The 27,149-nt window shown below is 43.3% G+C and overlaps 1 protein-coding gene and 1 long non-coding RNA gene across 2 annotated transcripts in view; one reads left to right on the top strand and one right to left on the bottom strand.

The window, feature by feature from the left end:
• VWA8 (von Willebrand factor A domain containing 8) overlaps window positions 1–27,149 on the bottom strand; it is a 187,363-nt gene that overhangs the window by 45,865 nt on the left and 114,349 nt on the right. The window contains exons 27-32 of the mRNA XM_072994764.2: window positions 18,570–18,678; window positions 15,883–16,021; window positions 7,423–7,625; window positions 3,131–3,247; window positions 784–848; window positions 549–674 (exon numbers count right to left, since the gene is read on the bottom strand). Of these exons, the coding sequence (XP_072850865.2) occupies window positions 549–674; window positions 784–848; window positions 3,131–3,247; window positions 7,423–7,625; window positions 15,883–16,021; window positions 18,570–18,678 (759 nt within the window). The remainder of the gene's footprint in view (window positions 1–548; window positions 675–783; window positions 849–3,130; window positions 3,248–7,422; window positions 7,626–15,882; window positions 16,022–18,569; window positions 18,679–27,149) is intronic.
• On the top strand, window positions 21,622–25,177 carry LOC144588244 (uncharacterized). The gene is made up of 2 exons (XR_013543696.1): window positions 21,622–21,689; window positions 25,083–25,177. It is a non-coding gene; the product is annotated as an uncharacterized LOC144588244 (long non-coding RNA).

The following is a 27,149-nucleotide window of genomic DNA, read 5'->3' as shown; positions in this document are numbered from 1 at the left end:
AGTGTGCGGCGTATGGTCTGAGCATTGACAGGTTGACCCCCACCCCTTCAACCTCTGCAGCAATTCTGGTAGCACTCATACGTCTATTCCCCCAAACCAACCTGTGAAAATATGATGCTAAGCACAGGCACTCTGCTTCTTGGGTCGAACCATGGCAAAGCCTGTTCTGAGTGGAACCTGTCCTGTTAAACCACTGTATGGTCTTGGCCACTGTGCTGCAGCTCAGTTTCAGGGTTTTGGCAATCTGCTTATAGCCCAGGCCATCTTTATGTAGAGCAACAATTCATTTTTTCTGATCCTCAGATAGTTCATTACCATGAAGTGCCATGTGGAACTTCCAGTGACAAATCTGAGAGAGTGAGAGTGATAACAGCTGCTCCCCCTTCACACCTGAGACTTGTGACACTAATGGGTCTCATGACACCAGGGACGGAAAATGGCTACTTGGGCCCAATTTGCACATTGTCACTTAGGGGTGTATATATATATATATATATTTGTGTGTGTGTGTGTGTGTGTGTGTGTGTGTATCAGTATTTTTTCCTTACTGGTTTGTTTTGTTGTCCACCAGGAGCCATTGGTCCTCAGCCACTAGAAAGACAGATTTGAGGTTGATAGGTAAGGAGATGATGTGAGCGTGGCCTTCCAAGACATCTAGAACAGTAAGCTGGCTCCTGCAAAAGAAAGTGGTGACAATTTAGATGGAGATAAGTGGAGGAACAGGCCGTTTTCTGCCATATTTGGGGGGGGGGAAGCAGGAAGGGGAAAATAGTTAATTCTTACCCTTCCTCTTTGTAAAACACTAGCCAATTTTTGTGTGAAAACTCTTTACACATCTTGTGGCTCTTCTAAAGAAACAAAGAAACACAAATTAGAATCATATTGTTGTTGTGGGTTTCTCAGGCTCTTGGGCCATGTTCTGAAGGTTGTTCTTCCTAACATTTCGCCAGACTCTGTGGCCGGCATCTTCAGAGGACAGGAGTCGGAACTCTGTGCTCTGGTGCAGTTTGTTTGGATAGTTAAGTATTTATAGCTGTGGGATCAGCTTTTGTCCTTTTTAGGAGATGGGTGATTGTGGTGATCAGTGTGTTTTTTGTTGGCTGAACAGGGAAGCCACTGAAATCCACAAACACCAGCAGAATGTCAACAAAAAACAAGAAAGTTTAAAACTCAACAAAGCCTGGCTCCCAGGACTGAAAAATACAGCCTGCAAAAGGTCAACGAACTCTACCCAGCTACAAGGACCGGTGATCACTGCACACAAAAGACCAGCCACCAATCACAGTGACAGATAATCTCTCCCTCTTGTCACAACAATACACCCAAAACAAAAAACATGCTGATCACCACAATCACCCATCTCCTGAAAATGACAAAAACTGATCCCACAGCTATAAATACTCAATGATCCAAACAAACTGCACCTGAGCACAGACAGAGTTCTTACTCCTGTCCTCTGAAAATGCCAGCCACAGAGACTGGCACAACGTTAGGAAGAACAACCTTCAGAACATGGCCAAAAAGCCTGAAAAACCCACAAACCCTCAGATCCCGGCCGTGAAAGCCTTCGAGAATACATATAACCATATTCATTTCAAACTATTAGAACATTTCGGGGGAGGGGGAATAATGCTGCAGTTTCAAAAACATCAATCCATTTTACTACTATCCTCATTACGCTAATAATATGTTGTATTCCCTAAAGTTCCCTGACCATCTGCACAGTGCTGTGTGTGTATGGGGGAGGGGGAGAACTGATGTCTACTCCCTCCTCTTGCTTTGTATATAGATGAATCCCCACAGTGCATAACAATATTATCTAGCAGATTGTGCTCAGTTTATACAAGTTAGAAAAGACTGCCTGTGCTTGATAACTGTGACAATGAACAACACTGAAGCAAAAAATTATTTCTCAAATGAAGCCACCCAATAATGAATGAATCCCTGTGGTTCATCTAAGATCATGGCAGTGACTCTCTAAGACAGCCAGAGGTTGCTCTCAGTCCTTTCAACGGGGATCATTTAAACTGGAGATGCTTCTAGGCATTAAAAGAGGGTCTTTTAACATGTAAACCCTATTTCCTTATAGGTTCTTCCAAAATTCAATGCAAGTATTTGAAGGTGCATGTTTAATTAAGAGTGGTTTTTTTTAACAACAGTTCAGGAAAGGCATTTGGAAGCACTACTGTGGTGATTCATCTATATACAAAGCAAGAGGAGGAAGATGTATGCCGGTTCTCATCCTCCACCCCACACACACAGCAGTGTGCAGATGGTCAGGGACGTTTAGGGAACACAACACTATAACTCCCAGAATCATTCTGGGAATCAGAGGGGTACCCATGGTAGCACTATCTATGGGCTCCTCATTCCCACTGGTGGTGGTACTGCTGCTGTTAGAGATGAGGCCAAAAAGCCAGGCATGGTGTGAACACTGAGTGGCTAGGAATTTATGCTTGACAAGCCAGTATAATTTGGAAAAGATGTGAGAGGGCTGTTCACTGGGAGGACAGAAATACACATAGACACACACATCATAAAAGGACCCATGAGTTATCTGGTGGTCTGAGGCTGTTTAAGGGATCCGTTCTGTTCCACTTAGAAGGGTGGGGTATAATGGTTTCCCAAAATACAGAGATTACAGGTAAATGCAGCACTATTTTCTAAAGAGGGAAATGTACTCTACTGCAGACATGATATTTAGGAGCATGGATATTTAAATTTATTGCCTTGAGACTCAAAATGGCAAAAATGTAATCATGAATATAATAAATTCTAAAAAAGATTGGAAAACTAGTCTCCACAACAACAACCCAGATTTTGTACCTTTAAAACCTAATACTTTACTTTTTTACTTTACTTTATTTGGGTTTATACCCCGCCCCTTTAGACAAGGTCTACTCGGGGCGGCTTACAAAAAATTGATAAAATACAATAAAAATATAATTACTAAAAGCTTAATGATACGACCAACTAACTAATGGATATAAATGTATTATGGCAGAAACACCTAACAGGAAGAACCTACTTTAAGTGTTCGGCCATGCATAATGGCTAGCGATGTCTAGTCTGCTATACCAACATGTCTAATTTTGAATACCATATAGCTGGGATAGTGACTGTGACTCACCATGTCCTCTTTGTTGCCCCACCAGGATGTCTTTTTAGGAGCCTCCTGCACCTCTGGTGACAGCAGAAGCCGGCGCAAGGCACCATTGTTTGTGTCCAGCAATAAAACAACATTACTCTGTAGAAAGAACATACATTTCTTTATATCCTCTTGCACTGAGTATGACGTTGCATAACATGATTAACCTTTTTCCCTTGGGAAGGAGGAATAGAATACAGTTTAGAAATTGGGAATTTAATTTTATTGGAAAATACTGTGTTTTTTTTTCCAAAAAAAGTCTCCTCAGCAAAAAATTTACCTAGAATTCGGGGTTCATCTCTTGATTGAAATGATTTAGAAGCTCACATCCTCAGCTGTGGCAGTTTTTCATAATTTAAAAAATTCTGATTCCTCCTTCGAAGGTCATGAGACTCCAATGGGATTCCTTTCATCCTGGGAAAGTCATGGAGAGCTGTGGGACAGGGGGAATCAAATTTCTGAAAATTGCTGCCACTGGGATGATTTTACTGGTGATGGTGGTTTTCAGAAATTAAAGATTCCCCCAGTCCCCTGGCCCCTAATGCGGGGGGGGGGGGAGGAATTGGAATTTTTTAAATCACCAAAACCTGCTGTCAGCAGCCTTAGAATTTCCACCAAAGTATCTACACCTCCCATTAGACTCCATCACAGTTACCATGAATGAGGGGTAAAATTTTAACTCTCATGCAATACAATGGGAACATTTCAACTGTGCAGTTACACTTTTTTTTTAAGAATATACAGAGAAGAGTTATAAACAGTGTCTCTATAGTTCAGATGATTGCCATGTTTTGTTTTCTTGCATATAAACAAACAAAAATACCTGGAATAAAATATGTCCTAACAATTGTTTTACACCAGAGGCCTTTTTTTGGTGAAAGCCATTGTAAAGCCTTAGGGGGGGAAGATAACTTGTGACTTTTTTGGTGAACCATAAAGCGTTGACACCGAAGTGATGCGCTCTGCTTCCCATTTAAGAGAAACTGATAAGGTGTGTTAGAATTCACTAGAGCTGGGAGGTATTCCAGAATACAAGAAATGCATGCTTTCTTTTGTTTTATCTCATTTTTATTGTGTTTTTTTGTTCTGGGTGTCTAGATGGAACATACTTAAGTCTGCACAAAGCATGCTGCAGTTTTATAATGTGCAATACACTGGAATTCTTATATGGCTTAGAAAACTTCCTGAAACACACAAAAGCAGTTTGTTTATCCTGGTGCATGAGGGTCAAAAAAGTTTCATTTCACTTAAACACCATAAAATGCTACCAAATACTACTGTTATAGTTTAGACACAGGCCAATTCAATCCCAAGAAATACTCAATAATGCTCAAATACCACAGACTCTATAAAAATTCTTCAATAAGAAAATGAATAAAATGTTTAGTACAGGAAAAACTGGTCTTCTTCTGGCATTTTTTCCTCATGTATTATTGTTACAGAAGTAACGAAAGTGTTAAGATTTTCCAATCATTGTAAACATACAAAGGGCAGTTGTGCTCTTTCACTTAGTGCTAAGTTTACAAGGTCAGCTGGCAGTATAACAAAACTTTCTTCTCCACCTTTTTCGATGTTAATGGCTCCCATCTGTACCAAATGACTGGTGACATACTGATTTGCAGATAAAAATAGAATTTTGCATCACTGGTGAATACTTCCAGTTACAGCTTTGGCAATTCCTCAAGTGGGCTGGGAAGATATGCTATTGCTAGTATGCAGTTTCTGTTTTGTTTATTTTTCACTGGGAGAAAAGAAACCTTTGGGTGACCTCATGTCCCCAGTGTCCTAAATCCAAATAGTCAGCAGATGTAATGACCATTATTTTGAGGTGCCTTTCTTTTATTTTTAGCTATTGCAAAGCTTCCCTTTCCTTGCTGCAGTTTGTGTCTCAGCCAGGGTTTTAATTCCTTGGAAAAACTTAGTTCAAACAAAACTGGAACTGCCATTCAGGGAAGGAGAAGATGATATCACTATCCTTCTGGACAGTTCTGGGGAATGGGGTTTTAAAATGCAAGAGAGGAAGAAAGCACATACTATTTAAACAGAAATGGCTTTCTTTTCACTTAGCCTTGTCTGCGATAACGATTTCTTCTAAAACCACATCCTTTTAATGTCCCATTTTCCAAGAATTAAACATACTTTTAAAACTTGTCCATGTAAATAGCTATATCTTTCTTTGCAAGAAGACTGGACACAAAATTTAATTTTCTATTCAATTCCTCTTTCCTTTCTGCTATAGCTCCCTGGCTTGTATTATAAGAGCAAAGTGAACACAAAACAAGACTGGTAAATGCTTAACGACAAGTGCATGTCTTCCTTTTCCTTTTCTCACAGACACTCTGTTAAAGGGAGACATCTAAAAAGAAATATTTAAATTGGTTTCACTATCTGAATGCTGACAGTAATATTTATCCATATAGCATTTTTGACCTGCGAAGTGATTCTCTGCTGCTGTTAGCTTCAAAGTCTCAAATTCCCAATGAAACCTTGAGAACAGATTTATTTTCATGGAGCAGAATAAAAGCATAGACAGAATAAACATATAGGCAAAAGTTGGTATTTCTGATGATTTGATAAGGCTGCCATAAAAAACAGAAGCACTAATTTGCTATTTATTTATTATCCTTATCAGTCTAAAGCATGTCATAATAATTTTCTCCCATATACGGGTCAATGTCATCCTCCCAGTGTCGATATCGACCATAACTATCATAGTATGGGTCTCGATATTGTGGCGGTAGACGATGTTGGGATGATCTATGGACATATAAATCTCTTGATGTGGAGGCTCTTGATAGATGGGTGAGAGGTGATGCCTTTTCGCCAATCGTTTGTGCGGAGGCAATTGATGGCAAGAAGACTCCGAGTGTGACAGTTGGATTACTGTTGCTGCCCTGGAGCTATACGGCTTGAATGGGCCGAGGCCATGCTGGAAGGAACATCAGCCACCAAGGGGCTAAGACTGGGTGAAAGGCACGTTATAGAAACAGGAGCCTGGCCAGGAGGTACTGGGAGCAGGTCCTCCCCTTCCGATAAAGAGTGGGGAATCTCTCTCAAGGAGTTCTCCAAGATTGGAGATGAGAGATCCAAAGGAGTCTGAAGAGGTTGAGAAGGCTTAGATGATTTTTTAGCCTTTGATTTAGCAGGCTCTTTTTTCTGTTTTGAGGAATGGTCATAAGGCCGAGCAGAGGATGGTTTCGATACCGACGTAGACTTCAATTTCGAAGAGGATTTTGAAGATCTTTTTGGTTTTGGAGATGGCGTGGTCGGGTTCGACATGGATTCAGATACTTCTTGCCCAGGTACAGGTTCTGAGGTGGGCTCCATGAAGGAGGATGGTGGTTTAAGAGACTTTTCCCAGAGAAAAGAATGAAGACATTGCAGATGAGGCTTCATAAATCTCTTACACTCTGGGCAAGACCGAGTCTGATATTGCTTTCGCAAGCAAAAAAGGCAGTGGTCATGACCGTCACAAAGGGGAATCTTATTTGACCATGACACACACCGCTTAAACAGATCTGGAGGGGCCATAAAAAGGGTGTGTGTGGGAAAACAAAAGTAAGGAAAATTAAGAAAAACTGAATATAATGGAAAGAAAATGGGGAAAAGTCTGTAGGAGTACTACGGGAGCTTATAAAGGCAAATAGGAACAATGGCGATCGTATTTTGAAAAGTAGTTGCTGTAGTGTCGAGAAGGTCTGGCTTAAGTGGCGGCTAAAAGGAACTGAGGGGACTTCAGACGGGTGGAGCATTCATTCCATGGGGGAACATCCCACTAATCACATCTTTAAGCTCTAGAAACTTCTGAGAGGTCCTGTGCAGGCGCAAAGTAACCCATTTGAGTGCATTCACAGAGACCACGAAGAACAATAAATTAGAATGTGCACAAGAAAATAAAGATCAATCTTGAAAGCATGCTCTTAATGCATATGTCATAGAATAACCACTTTCAGAAACATGCATGTGGAAAATGAATGCAAGCTAAATCCACATCAATTTTACATGAAAGGCTCATACAATCTTTCACTACTCATGGAAATCCCTTACAAAAACTACAAAAATCATGCTTTCTAGTATTGTATATATGTCAGATGTTTCTTTACAATCACTTTGAGAGGTTCTCCCCATCTAGTATCTTCATGTCCTTCATAGTTAGCTATTCAAGAAATTCATAAATTTGTATGCTTTAAAAGAAGTAAAGCAGTTGAGAAAAACACAAGGAATTCTGATTCCTCATAAATAAGTTGCTAATGTAAAATAGGAGGCTTTTTTACCTGCTCTTCATGTAGAATAACTTGACCATTTAATGGATTACCGAGAGGTGCCAGTGTCACAAAAGGCTGCCATCTGCCACCAACTGTTCTTGGGAAGATATCATACAAGTCTACAAAGAATCCATTTTTGCCAGATGTATTCATAAAATATAAAGACACAGGATTGCATGTAGCAACATAAAGAGAGTTTTCAGCTTCATTCTCTTAAAAAAAGAACAAAGAAAAGACAAAAGTTAGATACTGTTCAAGGAATTTCTATGATCACCTGCAGATTCTCATAGATAATTATTCCATTCATACTCTCCAAAGGACTCCAAAAATTTGCACCAAAGGGCTGGAAAACTTCCAGAAAAGGTTTGCAGCACCATTAAGGGCTAGGCTGCAAGGAAGGATAATGAAATCCAGATGCTAGCACAGCCTGAAATTTAGGTTTAAATGTTCAATCTGACATACTGTATTAGGCTCACAAATAAATATAGTGGTGCCCCGTATAGCGACGTTAATCTGTTCCGGATTAATCGTCCGCTATGCAAAAACATCGCTAAATGGATCAAAAAACCCCATAGGATAAAGGTAAAGGTTCCCCTTGACAATTTTTGTCCAGTCGTGTTCGACTCTAGGGGGCGGTGCTCATCCCCGTTTCCAAGCCATAGAGCCAGCGTTTGTCCGAAGACAATCTTCCGTGGTCACATGGCCAGTGTGACTTAGACACGGAACGCTGTTACCTTCCCACCGAGGTGGTCCCTATTTATCTACTTGCATTTGCATGCTTTCGAACCACTAGGTTGGCGGGAGCTGGGACAAGCGACGGGCACTCACTCCGTCGCGTGGATTCGATCTTATGACTGCTTGGTCTTCTGACCCTGCAGCACAGGCTTCTGTGGTTTAGCCCGCAGCGCCACCATGTCCCCACGTTCCTATGGGGCCCCAAACTCACCATTCAGCGAAGTTCCTCCATAGCGCCGCCATTTTCGCGCCCTCAGTAAGCAAGGGCAGGGCGCGAAAATGGTTGCACCGGCCATTTTGGGCGTCCGGCAGCCATTTTGGAACCACCGATCAGCTGTTTAAAAAAACATCGCAATGTGAAGAACGGTAAGCGAAACCAATCATCGCAATGCGATGTTTTGCCATTGAAAACATCGCAATGCGATTGCATTAGCGATCTGAAAAAACAGATCGCTATGCGGATTCATCGTTAAACGGTGTGCTCGTTAAGCGAGGCACCACTGTATTCCAAATGTGTTGGAACTATAGTGTAGATTTGAGGGCTGGGGACAAGCATTCCTATTAATCAATTATTATTACTAACAAACATACTTGTCTTTGAAAGATGAAAATATATATTTAATATGTTTGTTACGTGTCACAAGCAGAAATATAAATGGAGTTTATTAATTTGTTTAATTTATTTGGTATCTTTTCCCCTACAGGGATGCAAGTCAATTACAATAAAATAGCAAACACAGTAAAACCCCTATAAAATATAAAATCAAAACAATGAAATAAATAAAAATATTAAACCCAACATTTTAAGGCATAAAACTTTGAATTCAGTAAATACAACATTCTTGTTGAAACCTCTGGTACAAGTTATAGGGTTGTTTCCACTGATTTTGCTGAGGACGTTGGTGGTAGGAAGGGTAAAATCCCCAACGTCTGGCTGCTGAACATTTCTTTTGTACGTTCGCAGTTTCAGCATGAAAAAGACCTGCTCCATCGATGGGTAAGTCTTCAAAATGTGCCCAAGCATCTTCAACTAAGCCGGCCGTTCTGAGCCAGGAAAAATAGCGTAGGGCTACTAAAGTGGCCATGGACATGGCTGTAGCATCTACAGTGTGGCGAGCAGAAAGCATCTGTTGTTTAGCAACGGAGAGACCTTCTTGTTGGAAGGTTTGAGTTTGTCTCTTTTTATCCTCTGGCAGGGATTCAACAGAGGTGGACATGTTGTCCCAGGGGAAGCGTTGGTAAGCTCCCATGGCTCCTTGATAATTAGCGACTCATGTGGAGAACGCTGCGAAAGAGTAAAGCCATTTACCCATGGAGTTTATTCACTGGCTGTCTTTATTTGATGGTATGAGAGATTGTCGATGTCAAGATCTAGATTGAGAGGCTTCGACAAATATAGAATTTGGAGCTGGTTGTTTTTGGAGGAAAATGGCTCCTGGGTCATGGATTCTATCGATCCGCTTAGACATGGTATGGGAGGAAGCTGGTTTTGTCCAGGATCTCTGCACAGTACTAAGGAGAGACCGTAACATTGATATGTACACCTGAGTGGTTGTATTTTTAGAAATTGGATCATATAGATGATCGGCTAGTTCTGTTGATGGTTGGTGGACTTGCACATCAAGGGATTTAGCCATGCGAATCAAAAGTTGGGCAATAGGTCTGGAAATCCTCTGCCAGTGACGGCGGGTCGGTATTAACAATGTCTGACTCTGGAGAGGTAAGTTACAAAAATGAAGTCTGCAGCTGAGATTCATGGTCAGAGCCATCAAGGTCATGTCTGGAGTTGACGGACTGTCAATTGACTTCGGTGCTAAGAGGCTGAGTGTCGTAGTATTGCTGGTTATGAGTCAGAAAAGATGGAGGTGGCATGTCCATGGACATCTGTCGATGTCGAGGATCGTCGACATTGAAAGATGGTGGTTGAACGTCGACTGACCTCAATTGGTAGGGATGGACCTCAGTGTTGAGCTTGGTGTTGTAACGGTGCCGGGGTCAATGACTTGGATTTACCAGAGGATGGGAACTGTGTTGATGTGATGGAATGGAGCGAGTGTCCATGAACCAGGATGAATATTGAGGATCGTCGATATCAGAGCCTGTGTCTCTGTGATGTCAAAACAGAGGCTGCTGACGTGATGGCATAGCAGTAGAATAAATTGATGCTGGTGATGCCGAGCACAAAGAGTGATACTACATCTATTGTAGTAGGAAAGTATCGGGAGGCTGGGGCTGCAAAAGCCTCATGTGTGGCTGAAATCTGCTTGACCGTCCAAGGTTTTCTCGATACCAAGTGGGGAGCACATTGAGGTATAATCACCTCTCAGTGATGTGGCTGCTTTGACACCGATGATTGTTGAGAGGCAGGCCGACTATTAGATGGTATTATCGAACTGGGTAAAACACCTGGTCGACTAGTTGGTGCAGTTTGTCGAGCAGAGCACTGGTCGGGGCAAATGGTAACCCAATGTGTGTGCTGAACATCGGTTTAAACCACACACAATGAAGCGAGCTGTCGAGATTGTTGATGTCGACGGTCCTGGTTAGGGATCAGTGGGTGATCCGAGGGCATTGAATATGGAACGGTGTTCAGCCATTCGGGATGGGAATCCTCGGGTGATGGAATAACCGAAGGATTGCTGGAAGGAATGGAAGGTTGTGGACTGGGAAGAGAGGACGTTAGTTGGTCAGCTTTATCATCCCATTCTGGAGACTGAGAACAGAGTTGATGGGATGGAAGTCTGTCATCATCTGAGGTAGATCTGACCAAAATTGATTCAGAGAGTTGTGGTTGTGGTGGGATGTCTGTAGGTTTAGACTGTTTAGCTCGTTTAGGAGGAACAGGCTCTGGAGCCAGAGCAGGTTCAGTAGGTGTCAGATGTTTAGAAGTTGTTTTTGAAGTCGATGAGTTCCGTATGGAGGGTTTTGATTTGTGTGTCTTCAACGTCTTAGACGATGCAGATGGAGAATCAGAACGAGCTGGTGTAGCTGATGGACGTTGTTTTGATGATTCAGTAACTGCTCTCTTTCTGTTTTACTTACAGAAACAATTAGCTCTCTTTCTGTTTTACTTACAGAAACAGAAATATGAGGCTCTCAACACGGCGGTTGAAAGAAACTGAAATGGGACGCTTGGTACCAAGGGTGGGGAGGGGTATATTCTAATGTGTTCATTGCTACCACAGAAGCTCTAGAATCTTCCAATGAGGCTCTGCACAGGTGTGAATCACCCAGGGTGTGATTCACAGAGGCCACGAAGAAGAACTTCACAGATACATGAGTATAGTGGTACCTCGAATTACAAACATCCTGACTTACGACCATTTCAAGTTACGACCCGCTCCGGCTGCAAAATTTTGCTTCAACTTGCGACCGGAGCTTCGAGTTACAACCAGAAAAAACAGGCGGGGAAGTTGGGGAAAGCGAGAAATGTGAAGTGCTTTCAGTTAAAACCGTTGGTTGGCAAAGAGGCTACTTCTCTGTAGCTCTTTCGCCCCGGCGGTTAGAGAGTGTGGGTTCGGACTGCTTGGTACTGCCTGGTACACTACTGTACTCTGTGTGTGTGTGTATATATATATATATATATATATATAGCATTTTAAAAAAAAATTGCTCTTTGCATTTTTGCTTTTTGACTTTCTTTTTTTAAAACAAAGAGACTGCCTGTTCTGGGTGAGTCCGGTATGTAGCGTGGGTTTGGGCTGGGGGGGGGTTATGTTTCTGTGCGCTGATGGAGCTTGCAGTGCGTAGTTGTAGCATTTCTAGTCCCTGCTAGAATGTTGTTTTTTATATTCTGTGGCTCCTAGGGTTTGTGTACTGTGACCTCTCTTTTGTTTTAAAAGGTGTGGGTTTAAAATGCAGTTTAGACTCCAAAGCCCCTCCCCCAATTGTCTTTTCTCTCTCTCTCTCTATCCTTTCTCTTTTTGTGCTTAAAAGCAGAAACCTTTGTTTGAAGGGTCTGTTTGCTAGAATGGTTGCTGGAATTGTGTTTTTTTTTAAAAAAAATATTCTGTGGCTCCTAGGGTTTGTGTGCTGTACAGTACTACTGTGTGGTGCATGGTGTGCTGAGCAGTACTCATTTACTGTACAGTACAGTGCCTTTGAATACAAGATGTCAAAGTCAACCACCTCCACCATATTGAAGAAGAAAGATACCTTGAAAGAAATTGATGTACCAAAAGGAGTCACAATCATAATAAGGAACAGGACACCCCTGATTGAAGAGGTGGAAAAACTTTTATTGGTGTGGATGAATGAGAAACTGCTGAAAGGGGAAAGCATCAGTGAAGCCATGATTTGTGAGAAAGTCAAGAAGCTGCACAGTGATTTAATGGAAAGAAACCCCTCCGGAAGTGCAGTGCAAGAAGAATTGCAAGCCAGCAGGGGATGGTTTCAAAAGTTCCAAAAGAGAAGTGACATCCACAGCGTGATAAGACATGGGGAGGCTGCAAGTTCTGACCATGCAGCTGCAGAAGCCTTCAAGTTGGACTTTGTCAAATTCATCAAGGAAGAAGACTACCTCCCCCAGCAAGTCTTCAACTGTGATGAGACAGGGCTCTTCTGGAAGAAGATCCCCAGCAGAACCTTCATCACTCAGGAGAAACAGAAAATGCCAGGCCACAAACCCATGAAGGAAAGATTGACCCCTTTGTTGTGTGCCAACGCCACTGGCGATCTGAAGATCAAGCCTCTGCTAGTGTACCACTCCCAGAATCCTCGATGTTACGGTCAGCCATAGCATTACCTGTCCGTCACAGCTGGGAGGGAAAATCTCAGCCAATGAGAGGGCGGAGGGTGGTGCAGAGGTGGGAGGAGCTGTGCTATATAAGGTGTGTGTGAGGTGTGAGTGGGAGAGATAGATAGATAGGAGATAGCAGATAGATGAGAGATGAGTGTCTGAGCTGCGAGTAGAAGTGATCTTAGTGTCAGTGAGAAAGAGTCTGTGAGAGCTAGTGCCTGAGAAACAGTTACTGAAACAGTGATTGATTGATTATTCCTTTAACAAGTGATTTACCATTCCTTTCTTTTTGTATTCAATAAACCAAGTTTTTATTTTTCAAAGTTATACTGGCCTGCTGTATGATTCTTTAAGGAATGGTTGGTGGCAGTAAAGAAGAGTGTAGGGTTTTAAAGTGACGTGACAACCTCCGTTTGTGAGTCTTGAGGAAGGCCGTCACACTCGCCCATTCCACCAAGAGAAAGTAAACAAGGCCACACTGCCTGTCATGTGGAGGGTCAACACAAGAGCTTGGATGACAGGATAGCTGTTTATGGAATGGCTCTATGAAGTGTTTTCACCCACTGTCAAAAAATATCTTTCTGACAACCAGCTTCCTAAAAGGTGCCTTCTGCTAATGGACAACACCCCAGCATGCCTCCCCATCCTTGGTGGATTATCTTGATGACGAGTATGACTTCATCAAGGTCAAGTCCCCCCCCCACACACACACAACACCTCTTCTGCAGCCCATGGACCAGCAAGTGATCAGCAACTTCAAGAAGCTCTACACAAAGGCACTTTTCACCAGCTGTTTCAATATCACCGAGGAGACATCCTTGACCCTGAAAGAGTTCTGGAAGTCACATTTCAACGTCCTCCACAACATCAGACTCGTTGACAAGGCCTGGCAAGATGTCAAAACTCGGACCTTGAACTCAGCCTGGAGGAAACTGTGGCTAGAATGTGCCACAGACAATGACACTGAGGTGACTGATGCACAGGTGGTGAGGGACATTGTCTCTATGGGTGAAGGCATGGGTCTGGATGTCAATAAGGAGGATGTAGAAGAGCTGATTGGAGACCATGAAGAGGAGTTGACCACAGAAGAACTTGTAGAACTGCAAATCAAGCAGCAGAAGGCTCTTGTGGAGGAGCTTTCCACTGAGGAAGAGGAAGAGGGAGAGCAGGTTAGCAGTGAGGAGATAAGATCCATCTGCAAGAAATGGAACAGGTGCCAGGCCTTCTTTGAGAGGCACCACCCAAACAGGACTGTGATACGAAGAGTTTTGGACATGATGAACGACAACGTGGTCAACCATTTCAGAAATGTTCTGCAGCGCAGGATGAAGCAGGTGAAACTGGACAGATTTTTCACCAGAATGGAGCCTGTAGCCAAAATCCAGTGACAGGAAACCCCTGGAGAAGATGACCCAAAGGAGGGGACCTCTACCTCCCAGTGATGACCATCTCACCACCCACCTGCCTGTCCTCCAGCCAGAAGTCACCTCTACTGTACCTAAGGAGACCCCTGGCGGAGATGTCACAGTGATGTCCTCCAGAAAACACCAAAAGATAAGTGATCTCTTTTTCATTTTAAAAGGTGTTGGCATAAAATGTGTGGTTTTAAAATGTGTTTGGTTTTAAAAGGTGTCTGTTGTAAAAGGTGCTGGTTTAACATGTGTGGGTTTAAAATGTGTTTTAGATTCCAAAGTCTCTCCCCCCCCCATTGTCTTCTCTCTCTCTAGCCTCTCTCTTTTTGTGCTTAAAAGCACAAACCTTTGTCTGAGGGGCTCGTGTGCCCCAGTGATGACCTTCTTTCTTTCTTTCTTTCTTTCTTTCTTTCTTTCTTTCTTTCTTTCTTTCTTTCTTTCTTTCTTTCTTTCTTTCTTTCTTTCTTTCTTTCTTTCTTTCTTTCTTTCTTTCTTTCTTTCTTTCTTTCTTTCTTTCTTTCTTTCCCCATTGTTCCCCTCTCCTTCCTTTCCTGCCCTTTTTTTAACCTAAGTCGAAATAAAGTCTCTCCTTAGTGGTAGTGGACAGATTAACTGCTTGTGACCGTTGCCTTGAGATACAACCAAAAAACGGCCAGAATGGATTAATCACATTTCAATGAACTCCTACGGGAAATGGTGCTTCAAGTTACAACCATCATTCCAGAACGGATTAAGTTCATAAGTCAAGGCACCACTGTACTCCTTGTGTCTGAAGAAATGGATATTGATTCACAAAAGTGCATAATGAAAGATTTGTAGTCTTTTAAGTACTAAAATATTTTGTCCTGTTTGTCAATTCTTTTTCTCCCCCCCCCTTGATTTTGCCAATGTGCTGAGACATAGCTACTTCTTGTCCAATACACCTCTCTGTTTTGCTTCACAGTTAGCAGAAGCCATACATGGTTTATCTTAGAATTATTTTGTTTCTTCACAGCAAAGTACACTTACTCATGGCCTTGGCTAAACTAGATCAATTTAGAAGTGGACATTGTGTTACAAAAGACTAACGCAGATAACGTACATTGTATTGTCCAGATCCACCAAACAATTATTCTACTCTTAGTAGTCAATCTATAGCATATGTTTTGCTAACACTTGTCATCTTCCATGTGCATAATAGGTATTTGTAATTTCTTCATGCATATTTGGGTACCTAGGGAAAATGACTAATTAGAGAATACAAGATACCAGGAATAAATAAAGACTGTTCGTGACTCTACAGAATGTTTGCCCAAACACAGGTTGCAATGTAAAAAAGAAGGATGTAGCTGTACATCTTATTTTCCTCTCCACTGAAGCATAACATTGGCATTTAGAAACCTTTTGCTTAAAACAAAGAAACACACATGAAACACACCTGCAGCAAAAAATGTAGAAGATGCTTTTCAGAGCCATTGGATGAATTACAAGCAAAATAATTTATATTAAACTATTATATTAAATGCTGTTTTAAACATGTATTTGAAAATTCAAGTAGTTTCTTGTTTCCACTAATTTACTGGAAAATAAAAAGCAGTACTCTACCTTGTGCTACTGCAATGTCACACACTAAATTCACTTCATTCAAAGGCAGTGACCAACAGGCTACTTCTTCTGTAAAACTCAGAGATCTGGCTTCATGCCTGTCCAGCAAAAATTCCTGCACGTTTAAGTATATTGGGCCCTAAAAGAGACATCAAATAGCAAAATCCCTCAATGATGTTCTCAGAAAAACCATTAAGAGGAAGATTATTAGCAAAGCAATGTTTATGTCTGCAAACCCTCACAACAACCTGCACAAACTGGGTCAAATATTGTGGAGTTATGTTGTTCTATAAAAGAAAGTGGCTCTCCCCTTTAGACTTCGGTATATATAGCTACTGATAGTAATGAAAGTATTGCAGGGCCCTACAACCACCTGGAATACAAATCCATGTGCAAGGATAGAATGCACAGGTAAGGAAAGCTTAAAGCATTGGATTTGATTTGGCTACGAGACTAGATTTGATTCTGGTCTTCAGGGTATGGTAAATGCTTTGGAGACCAATTTGGGTGCAGTTTTTATGCCCCTGTTATGGCCACTCATCTTGTAGGTCCTTGTACAAAGCCCAGAAAATCCAATCTAATCCAGTCCAGTCCAGTCAAAAATAAATGCATGCATGAATAAATAAATAAAAAAACATGAAAACAGCAGATAACTTGCTTCATCAGTGCTGTTCCTAGGAGGAGCTTACAATTAGTGGGGGTGACAGCATTTGCAGGTGGCCCACAGGGAGAGGGGAACACACAGTGGCCAAGCATATGAACACAGAATGTGTTGTCATGTTAGGAAAGCTTTGTCATCTGGCCATGCCTTCCTCACAGTACACTTGATATTATATCCCCCTATCTGCCTTCCTTGTAGACATTCAGAATCAGCTCTGTGCTGGCGGAGCGAGGTCTTGTTTGCTTGCTTGTTTATTCCTGAGCTTCTGGATTAAAGTGCAAAGTGTGGTGCTTATATACTGCCTCATAGTGCTTAAAGTACTCATAGTGGTTTACAAGTTAGTTATGCAAGCTACACATTGTTCCCCTCACCCCCCAGCAAGCTGGGTCCTCATTTTACCGACCTCAGAAGGATAGAAGGCTGAGTCAACCTTGAGACAGCTACCTGGGATTGAACTGTTTTGGCTGCAGCACAGCAGTTTGACCACTGAGCCACAAGGCTCTGGATTAGCCAGTTTTTTTTTCACCAATTGCATCACTGAGGACAACTAACTTCTCTTTTGGTGATGATATAGTTACATGCAAGATTGGTCTGAGGAAAGACTAAAAGAACTGGGGCATGTTTAGCCTTGAAAAAAAGACAATAGCACTTTCCAACTACTTGAGACAGAGGATCTGTTCTCAACCATTCCAGACTGAAGGCCTGTAATAATGGGCTCAAGCTACAAGAAGCCAAATTTAGGCTGAATATCAGGAAAAATTTAACTGCTAGAGCAGTATGGCAAGGGAAGCAATTACCTCAGGAGGTGGTGAGTGCTTCAACGCTGGAGGCATTCAAAAGAAAGTTGGACAACCACCTGTCAGATCTGCTTTGACTTGGATTTCTGCATTGAGTAGGGGGGATAGAATTGATAGGCTTATGGGCTCCTTCCAACTCAATTATTGTATCAGCCTATGGTTCTATAAGATCAGGCAGGATGGCATAGGTAGAACATGAAAGGCCACTTACTGGCCTGGAGATGCCAAGAAGGTGAAAAGGAATTCTCATGACCTGCCAGCCAGGGCTGTGGGGTTCAAAGTCTGAATGGGTCACCAACTTAGAGCTGTAGGATTCAAACTGATTGTGGGCAGAAAGACACCTCTCAACTAGAGATGGGGGTATTCATATTCGTCTACAAATACAAATACCCCAGCACACATGTCTGCTGCTTCTGCCAGCTCTGCTCTCCCTTTCAATAGCTCCAGAGCTCACGATTGACTATCCACTCCTGGCAGAAGGATGGAAGACGAGTCTCCCTGCCAGGCTCTTGTTACGTCCAACTGTGAGGGACTATTCATATACAAATACCCCCATCTCTACTCTCAACACCAGGGAACAGAAACAGGCATTGCCTTTTTTCCAAGCCTAAATCTGGGTTAATCTCCCCTTAGTTAGATCACTTTTAAAACATGTGTAGAGCTTGAGCAAGTTAGGGATTCTTTTGAGCTAGGACTACCAGAATCCTTCTGCGAACATAGCCACTGGTTCTCCTGACTGGGAGCTGTAGTGCAGAAAATAATTTCTAAACTCTGTTTATACCAGCTATACCATCGCTGATCTCTTGTGACAAGAACTGGACTAGAGATTTGGAGATCCATCTATGAGTTCCCACTCAGAGATTAAACTCACTGATGACCTTGGGCCAGCCATCCTCTCAGCCTGACCTACCTCACAGCATTGTTCTGAAGACAAAGTGAAAAGGCAAGACGCATATGCCATCTTGAGCTCACCGGAGGAAAGTCATAATATAGATGTGAACAACAGCAACAATAGTAAATATTACTATAGGTATCATTTTAGAGGCATTTCTGATTTTTAACTTGGCCTCCACTCTTTAGGATGCTCTTCTAATGTTTGTATGATATTATTACTTGCCTTGAGACCCTAGGATTTGGGAGGATGCAACTGTCAATTACTTCTAAAGTGCATTAGTATCTTATAAAGCTGGTAAACAATGCATGCTATACTTTTAGAAAACCTTACAGACCTTTACATCTATGTGATGAGTTTCTGTTGGGCACAGAAGTTTCCGTCGTGCATTACCCAACAGGCTGACTTTCCAGTAGCCCATAAATTTTGGACTTGGCAGTGGCAACCTGCAGAGAAAGACATCACTATTATAAAATGCTCTTTTGAAGTAGGACACCATCTAAAAATACATTTCTTTCGGTTTACAATACTTTTCTGTTTCCCTGCTGCCACAGTCTTAACCTGTTGCAGCACAGTCTTAAAATCACAACAATACAATGAAAGAAGGAATTCCTCTTACAAAACATGTACTAATAGAATAATAAAAGTTTGACAACCAAATGGTTTATGCAACAGAAACTATTTTCTATTCTGACACACACAATAACAGTTGAGGTGAGAAATTCCCACAGGTCTGAATACAACTTACAAGGAACCAGGAACTGGATTCCTATAAAATACAAACAATCATGTAAAATTAAATTTGAAGGTAAGGTCTTGTGAGGTTGGGTTCAGGTTGGAGATGCAGGTGGTTTCAGGAGATTAGAAAGAGATTTGTTTAAAATGGTGGAAATAATCTCTCATGCATCAGGAACAGTTTTCTACAGCCACTCATTGAATGGCTAGATTTCCACCAACAGAAATGCTCAGGATATTTTCTGTTTCTCACAGAGTTCATCAAATTACTGTTGGCAAGTTGTGTGGGCACACTTTCACCTGGACTATGACATACAGAAATCTATAGCACACTCAAATCAGTTAATATAGAGGAGTTAGTATTTCAAGTATGTCTGAATTCCACTGTCAGTTCCCACAGAATCAAAAGGCAAAACAATAGCATGATCTATCAACTGTTGAGCAAGGTTGTTTATTGGGTGGGGGGAAAAGAATGTTGACAAACATTGTTTTTGGAACTATTGTGGCAAATACAAGGAAGAAATACAAAAGAGAGGTTACTTACGTGTAACCATGCTTCTTCGAGCGATCCTCTGTGAATCTATACAAATGGGTTATTTTGCACGTGCGCAGGACCCCTCAGGTATTTCTAGAGCTTAAAGACATGTGATTCGTGGGACGTTCCCCTGTGGCCTGCATGCTTCGCCCATCTGAGGTCCTCTCAGTTCCCCAAAAGTCCGCCATTGTCAGAAAGGTGCACAGAGACGACAAAATGACGGACAGAGGGGAGGATGGGTGGGACGTGTGGAATCACAGAGGACCATTCGAAGAACCATGGTTACAGGTAAGTAACCTCTCTTTGTTCTTTGTGGTTTCCGTAAATGCACACAAATGGATGACTAGCAAGCTCACTTACCGGTAAGTGGGACGTCACAATAAAAAGGAGGTAAGAACAGATCTGCCGAAGCCAGCTTCATTCTTCGCTCTGAAGTATAGCCGATAGTGAGTCACAAATGTTGAGGGAGTAGACCAGGTAGCTGCTCGACAGATGTTGGAGACATCTATACCCTGAAGAAAGGCGGTAGAAGTAGAGACAGCCCTAGTAGAATGGTGGCAGTTTTCCCGCCAGTTCATACGACAAGGTGACTGCATTGAACTATCCATCTTGATAAAGTTTGTGAGGAAACTGGAGAACCCTTGCAAGGACCATGATGGCAGATGAACAGACAAGGAGATTTTCTAAAGGATTTAGTCCTATCAACATAAAAAGCGAGGGAGTGTCTGACATGTAGAGTGTGGAGCATGTGCTCTAGATTGGATGTTGGAGATGGAAAAAAAGAAGGGAGAACCAAAGGTTGGCTGAAATGGAATTCCAACATGACTTTAGGTAGAAAGGAGACATCCAGGTATAGGGTAAATTGTTGGGAGTGAAATTGGGAGATATGGTGCATCCGCTCTGAGAGCTGCTAGCTTGCCTGGCCGATTTGATGCCGATGAGAAACAAACTCTTAAGGGAAAGAAGTTTGAAATTGGTAATGGCTAGCGGTTCGAAAGGAGGACAAGTATAACCATTGAGGACCATCTGAAAAGACCATTGCCGAAGTGGTGGTCACTGAGGAGGACAAATGTTTTGGAGGCCTTTGAGAAATTTCTTCTAAGTAGGGTGAGAGAAAAGCTGAGCAGCATCAGAATCCAGTGGTTGATGCACTACATTAGCCGAAATGTATACCTTCAAGGTGGAATGTGACAGACCAAGATGAAAAAGACAGAGAAGGAATGTAAGGAGAGTATTGAAGGAGACAGGTGCTGTCGAGAGTCCCTTGGAAGCAGGAAAAGTGGAGAACGTTTTCCACTTATAGCGGTAGAGAAGCTGAGTAGAAGGCTTTCTAGCTTTGTCTAGAACAGCTGCTATGGATGGTGAATCCTCCATGCAGTAAGATTGAGGGACTCCAGGTCTGGGTGGTAGATCCTGCCATTGTCCTGAGTTAGCAGGTGTGGGAGGTGAGGAAGGTGAAAGAGGTCTGTCAACATCATTCACAGGTGGGTGAACCAGGGCTGGCGAGAATGGCATTGGAGCGAAATTGACGGAGCCTGACCACTGTCATTTGAATGAGAGGAATGGGAGGAAAGAGGTATATAAGACCAGTTCCCCAGCTGACCATGAAGGCGTCTCCTAGGGAATTCACACCTATTCCTGCTCTGGAACAATACTGGATGAATTTGGTGTTCTCTTGTGTGGCAAAAACATAGAGAGTAGGAGCATCCCAACATTGGGAGATCTGGGCAAAAATGGTGTCGTCCAAGACCCATTCGCGGATTCAAACAGTGCGGTGGCTGAGATAGTCCGCTATGAAGTTGTTGTGAGTGCCAACGTGGACCACAACAGGAAAAACGTGGTGGGTGTAACACCATTCCCAGAGGTGGATTGTCAGGTACAGAAGAGAGAGGGAGTGCCTCTCTACTTGTTTATATAGCATTGTGTGGTCATATTGTCCATGGCCAACTGAACGGCCTGACCGACAATGAGAGGATGGAAGGCACAAAAGGCCTTGATGATGGCAAGCAGCTCGAGATGGTTGATATGGAAGGTTTGTTCTCTTTTTTCCCCCACAGGGCATGGATTCTGTGGCCTTCACAATGAGTGCCCCATCCCATGGGACTGACATTGGTGGTGACCTGAATTGTGAACTGGAGAGAAGCGAATGTACAGCCGACTGTGAGATGTGGGAGGAAGGTCTACCGGGTAAGTTGTTGAGCCAATTCTCTGGAAACTGTCAACAGTTTGCAGGGGTGTGTGTCGATAATTGGGTCGAAAAGGGAAAGGTAACAGGCTTGAAGGGATCCCATTTTGAGCCTGGAATGTTGGATAACTGATGTAGTCGAAGCCATGAGGCCGAGAAGATGCTGAGCTTGATGTGCTGAGACTGGAGTGAGAAGATGAAAAAGCCTTTTTGCAGATTTTAGTTTGGTTATTCACTCCTGGGACAGAAAGGCCCTGGCCCAAGATGAGTCAAGGTGGGCCCCTATATAGTCCGCGGTTTGAGAGGGCTGTAGTTGAGATGTGGTGAAATGGACCTTGAGCCCAAGGTCCGCTGGCATGGAGAGAGTGAAACGAGTGTTTCTTTAAGGTGCTTTGGTACGGGTTTGATACGATTAGCCAATCATCGATATAGGGGGAGATGGTTATGCCGTGTAGGCAAAGATGCGCAGTGACTGGTGCAAGGCACTTCGTAAAGATTCGTGGAGCAGTGGAAAGGCTGAACGGAAAAGAACAAAACTGGTAGGTGGTGCCTTCGAAGCAGAAGTGGAGGTACCTGTGGTGGTGTGGATGGATGGAAATGTGAAAGTATGCATCCTGGAGGTTGATCACAACAAACCAGTCTCCCTGAGAAAGCAGAGAGATGATGGTATCGAGTGTAACCATCCTGAAGCGTCTGGGCTGGATTTATTTGTTGAGGCGTCTGAGATTGAGGGTGGGATGGAGACCTCCATCTCGCTTTGGAACTGTAAAATAACGGGAGTGAAGATCGTGGTTTGGAACTCTGAGAATAGCTTGCTTCTGCAGGAAGAGGAGGAAATTTTCATCTTGAAGAGCCGGTGAGTATGGAGTGTGTTTGACATGACTGCTGAGTGGAAGTTCGAATTCGAGTAGATAGCCATGAAAAATGATAGAAAGTACCCAATGGTTGTTTGTGATGTGACACCAAGAGCGGAAGAAAGGGTGAAGATGGGTTTGGAAGGAAAGATGAAGGCTGACCCCAGGCTGAAGAGAGTCAAAGATATTGTTTGCCCTTTTTCTGAGGATGATGAAAGGGCTGACAACGCTGAGCCTGAGGGCGAAAGGTGGAGGATGTGGAAGTGGAAGGTACGGAAAAAGGTCTTTCTGAGAGTTCAGTTTTGTATGGACAGTACTGTTATTGTTGATATGCTTACTGGAAGAAGGAGAGTCAACGTCATTGAGGGTGTTGATATCGATAGGGATGCTGGGTAGAATAGGATCTGGCTGTTTTCCTGATTTTGTGGAGGTTGTCCATTACCTCATCAGTCTTTTTGTTGAAGAGACCCACTCCATCAAAGGGTCTTCTATACGAGATCTGGTGTCATCTGTGATGCCCACTGAATGAAGCCAGCCATGCCGTCTAAGCGTGACTGCAGTAGCCATAGCGTTGGAGGCAGCATCTGCGGTGTGACGAGCAGCTATTTGTTGCTGTTTTGCCAGGGTGGAAGCCTCTAGATCAGTGGTTCTTAACCTTGGGTTACTCAGGTGTTTTTGGACTGCAATTCCCAGAAGCCTTCACCACTAGCTGTGCTGGCTGGGGTTTCTGGGAGTTGCAGTTCAAAAACATCTGAGTAATCCAAGGTTATTATCCAAGAACCACTGCTCTAGATGAACATTAAGAGCTTAAGTCCTGGAGTCTTCAGGAGCAGCCTGTAATATTGGAAGGACCTTATTCCAAAGTTGCCTGTGGTAGGCACCCATAGCAGCCTGGTGGTTGGCGACCCTCATGATGAAAGATGTTAAAGTGTAGAGACGCTGACCCAGAACTTCTAACTTTCTGCCCTCTCTATTTGTTGGAGTCACTAATGATTTATTGCGAGCTCTGGATTGATTTGATTCCACAATGGTCGAACTGCGTATCGGATGCTTTGCAAGAAAAGACATATCTGAACCATGCATTTCATAATGGTTCTCCACTCGTCTGGATATTTGAAGGGAGGACGGTGGTTTATCCCAAGACTCCTTTATCAAATCAAGCACAGCTGGTATGAAAGCCAGAATGACTGTTGGAATTTTATCCTGGTTCATGTCATTGAATACTAGGTCCTGTTTTGGATATGGAAGCTTTTTGACCTCGAGCTCTAGGGATTTGTCCGTGTGGAGTATAAGTTGAGAATAGGATGTAAAGTCTTCAGAAGGTGAAGGAGGGTGATTATCCACCACATCAGAATTGGGTGTAGGCAAGTTGGAGGCGACTCCTGAGAAATTTCCGGTGGGTGGTCATAAGTTTTGGAAACAGTGGACTAGAAAGAGGGTGGCTGTTGTCGACGTCTAGATGCCGAGGTCTTGGATGAGGTAACCAGAAAAATCGACAACCCTCTGTTGGTGTCAGGCGGCGGAGTGGGGGTCCTTTATAGGTGGTAGTGACCTGAAGGGATGAAGCACGCAGGTAAGAGTGAGAAGTAGAAACCGGTACAGAAGATGTACGGGAGCGTTTGGAGGCAGGTTACACTTGAGAGCTGATTTGGCATGCAAAGGAGCCAGAAGAGACGATTGAAGCTTGGATGTATGAGATCGATGTCGATGTTGGGGTGGAGATGGTGAAGGAGAAGGAGAAGGCAGAGGTGGATAAGCAAATGCATATTGCACTCTCGTTGGTTCATCATAATAATACCGTGTTTCCCTGAAAATAAGGCAGGGTCTTATATGAATTTTTGCTCCAAAAATGCATTAGGGCTTATTTTCAAGGGATGTTTTATTTATTTTTTTTCATGTACAACAATCTACATTTATTCAAATACAGTCACGTCATCTTCTTGTTGTTGTTGCACAATGGTGGAGGGCAGGGTTTCACTTAACTGGGGCTAATTTTTGGTGCTGAGCTTATATGACGAGTATCTTGAAAAATCATACTAGGGCTTCCATTCAGGTTAGATCTTATTTTCAAAGAAACAGGATACAGTCCAGCATGCGGGTCGATATCATCTCTGATATGTCAGTATCAGTCATACTCAGCATAATAAGAATCTCGGTAGTCTGCCTGATATCAAGAAGGCTCTTGATGTGGAGGATCCTGGAAATCGGGTGAGTTTGCGAGGAGGAGACCAGTACGGAGAAGACTCCGAGTTGGAAAACTGAACCATAACTGCCCACCTTGAATGTGCACGGCTAGAATGGGCTGAGATCGGTCTGGTGAGGATATCAGCTACTGAGGGGTCAAGACTAGGCGAGAGGCTCAGCACAGAAACAGGAGCCTGGCCAGGAGGTAGCAGGAGTGGATCTTCCGCCTCCGACAAAGAATCAAGAGCCTCTCTGGAAGAATCGGTGAACGGAGGTCAGGTTGAGGTTGAGTAAGTTAAGTAGGCTTTGAGGATTTCTTAGCCTTTTTTGATCCACCCTTGTCCTTTTTCTTCTTAGGCGACTGGCCCTGAGACTGTGTCAAGGAGGCCTTCGATGCTGATGGTGACTTTGACTTTGAGGAGGATCTAGCCTGCTCCCTTGGTTTAGGAGATGAAGTGGTTGGGTTTGACACGGGCTTAGGCACGGGAGTCAAGGTAGGTTCCATCAAGACAGTGGGTGGACTAAGGGATTTCTCCCAGAGAAATGAACGGAGACCTTGGAGACGGAGCTTAAGGGCCATTTTGGTGAGTTTTTTACACTCCAGGCACGAATGAGTTTGATGTTGCTCCCCCAGGCAAAAAAGACAGCAGTCGTCGCCGTCTGAAAGCAGGATCTTGTTTGCGCACAACACACACTGCTTAAAAGGGGCTGGGGGGTGTAAAAAGAGTGACAAGATAGGGAAGGGGGCAAATGGGGGTGGGGAAATGAAGGTAAGAAGAAAGCAAAAGGAAACAACGGGGAGAAATTGTTTTAGAACAAAGAGAACTCATGGGGAAATGTCAAACAAAGAGGTGAAAAAGCCTGAGAAGGCATGAAGAAGAAATAGTGATCACCATCAAAAGTTGCTCTAGTTGTCGAGATAGGTCTAACCTAAGCAGAGGCTAAAAGGAACTGGGGGGGGGGGACTTCAGGCGGGCAGAGCATGGATGCCACAATGGAACATCGTACTAATCACATGCCTTTAAGCTCTAGAAACTTCTGAGAGGTCCTGCGCAGGTCCAGAATAACCCATTTGTGTGCATTTACAGAGACCACAAAGAAGAAACTCAGTTAACAGGGTTCCCTAACCAGTGTTCTTTGAACACCTTCAGTCATTCTTCCGTCATATGCATCCAGATTAGACATGGGGACGAATATAAATGAATTGTGATATTGAAGAAATATCGCTGATTTGTCAGATATTCGTTGCTTCTTATTTCTGAGTTTGAGAGACCTCAACACATACAAAGTAACAAATATAACCATTTTATATTCATCTTTTCATCTATCCCTATCTGCTTATGCCCCCGCGGATCTGCTGCCCCTCGGGGGCATAAGCAGAGAGGGGTTTTCCCTTCGGGCAGCTTGCTAGAGCCTGCCCAAAGGGAATCCCAGTCCCCTGTCTACAAAGATGGGGGGAATCGCTTTGCTCAGGTTTCCCCTATCTTTCTTTGCACCTGCGGAATAGACAGGGGAAGCCTCACCAAAGGAATTCTCCCCACTGTCTTTGCAAAAAGTGTGTGTGTGGGGGGGTCACTTCAGTCAGACTCCCCCTGTCTTCCTATGCCCAGGTGGGCATAGAGAGAAAGTCGAAAGGGGACTCAAGCAATCTCCCAATCCCGCTGTCTTTGCAAAGACTTGGGGGTGGAGGATCACTTGGATGAGGCTTTCCCTGTATTTCTATGCCTTGGTGGCCATAGAAAGAGAAGGGAAGTGGAACCCAAGCAATTCCCAACCCTGATGTCTTTTCAAAGACAGCGGGGATGGGGAATCACTTCTGTCAGGGTTCTCTTGTATTTCTATGCTGAGGCAGGCATAGAAAGAGAAGGGAAGTGGGACCCAAGTGATCAGCCTTCCCCTGAAGTTCTATGCCCTCCCGGGCATAGAAAAACAAGCCTGAGAGAATCAATCCCCCATCCTGCTTTTGGGCGATCATTTCGGTCCCATTTCACTTGTCTTTCTATGCCCACCTGGGCATAGAAAGATGGGGGAAACCTGACAGAAGTAAAAGCGGGGGGGGGGGAGAACACCTCAGTTAGGCTTGTCCAAACGGAAGCCCTTCCCACTGCTCCTAGCAAAAGCTAGGCTGCTGAAACTGAAACCACAGTTCCAGTAGTCTAGCTTCTGTTTCCATTGAAGCCACCATGGAGCAGGAGGAAGGTAAGTGGCAGTAGGAAGAGGGTGGGGCCAGGCTGTGATGGTGGGGGGCTTTTAAAAAAAAAAGATAGCCCCATGGGCTGTTAAAAAAAAAGAACTGATGAACCAAAAAATTAATTTGTCGTTCATCAGGCCACTGGGGGGCAATTCGTGGGTCATCAAAGTTGACAACACATGAACCAAGACGAAGCACCATGTCTAATCTAGACCCTAACATGGGAGGTTTCT

Source organism: Pogona vitticeps, chromosome 3 (genome assembly GCF_051106095.1).
Source record: "Pogona vitticeps strain Pit_001003342236 chromosome 3, PviZW2.1, whole genome shotgun sequence".
Classification (NCBI taxonomy): Eukaryota; Metazoa; Chordata; class Lepidosauria; order Squamata; family Agamidae; genus Pogona; species Pogona vitticeps.
The sequence above is the reverse complement of the archived record's forward strand: the minus strand, read 5'-3'. Positions and strand labels throughout refer to the sequence as shown.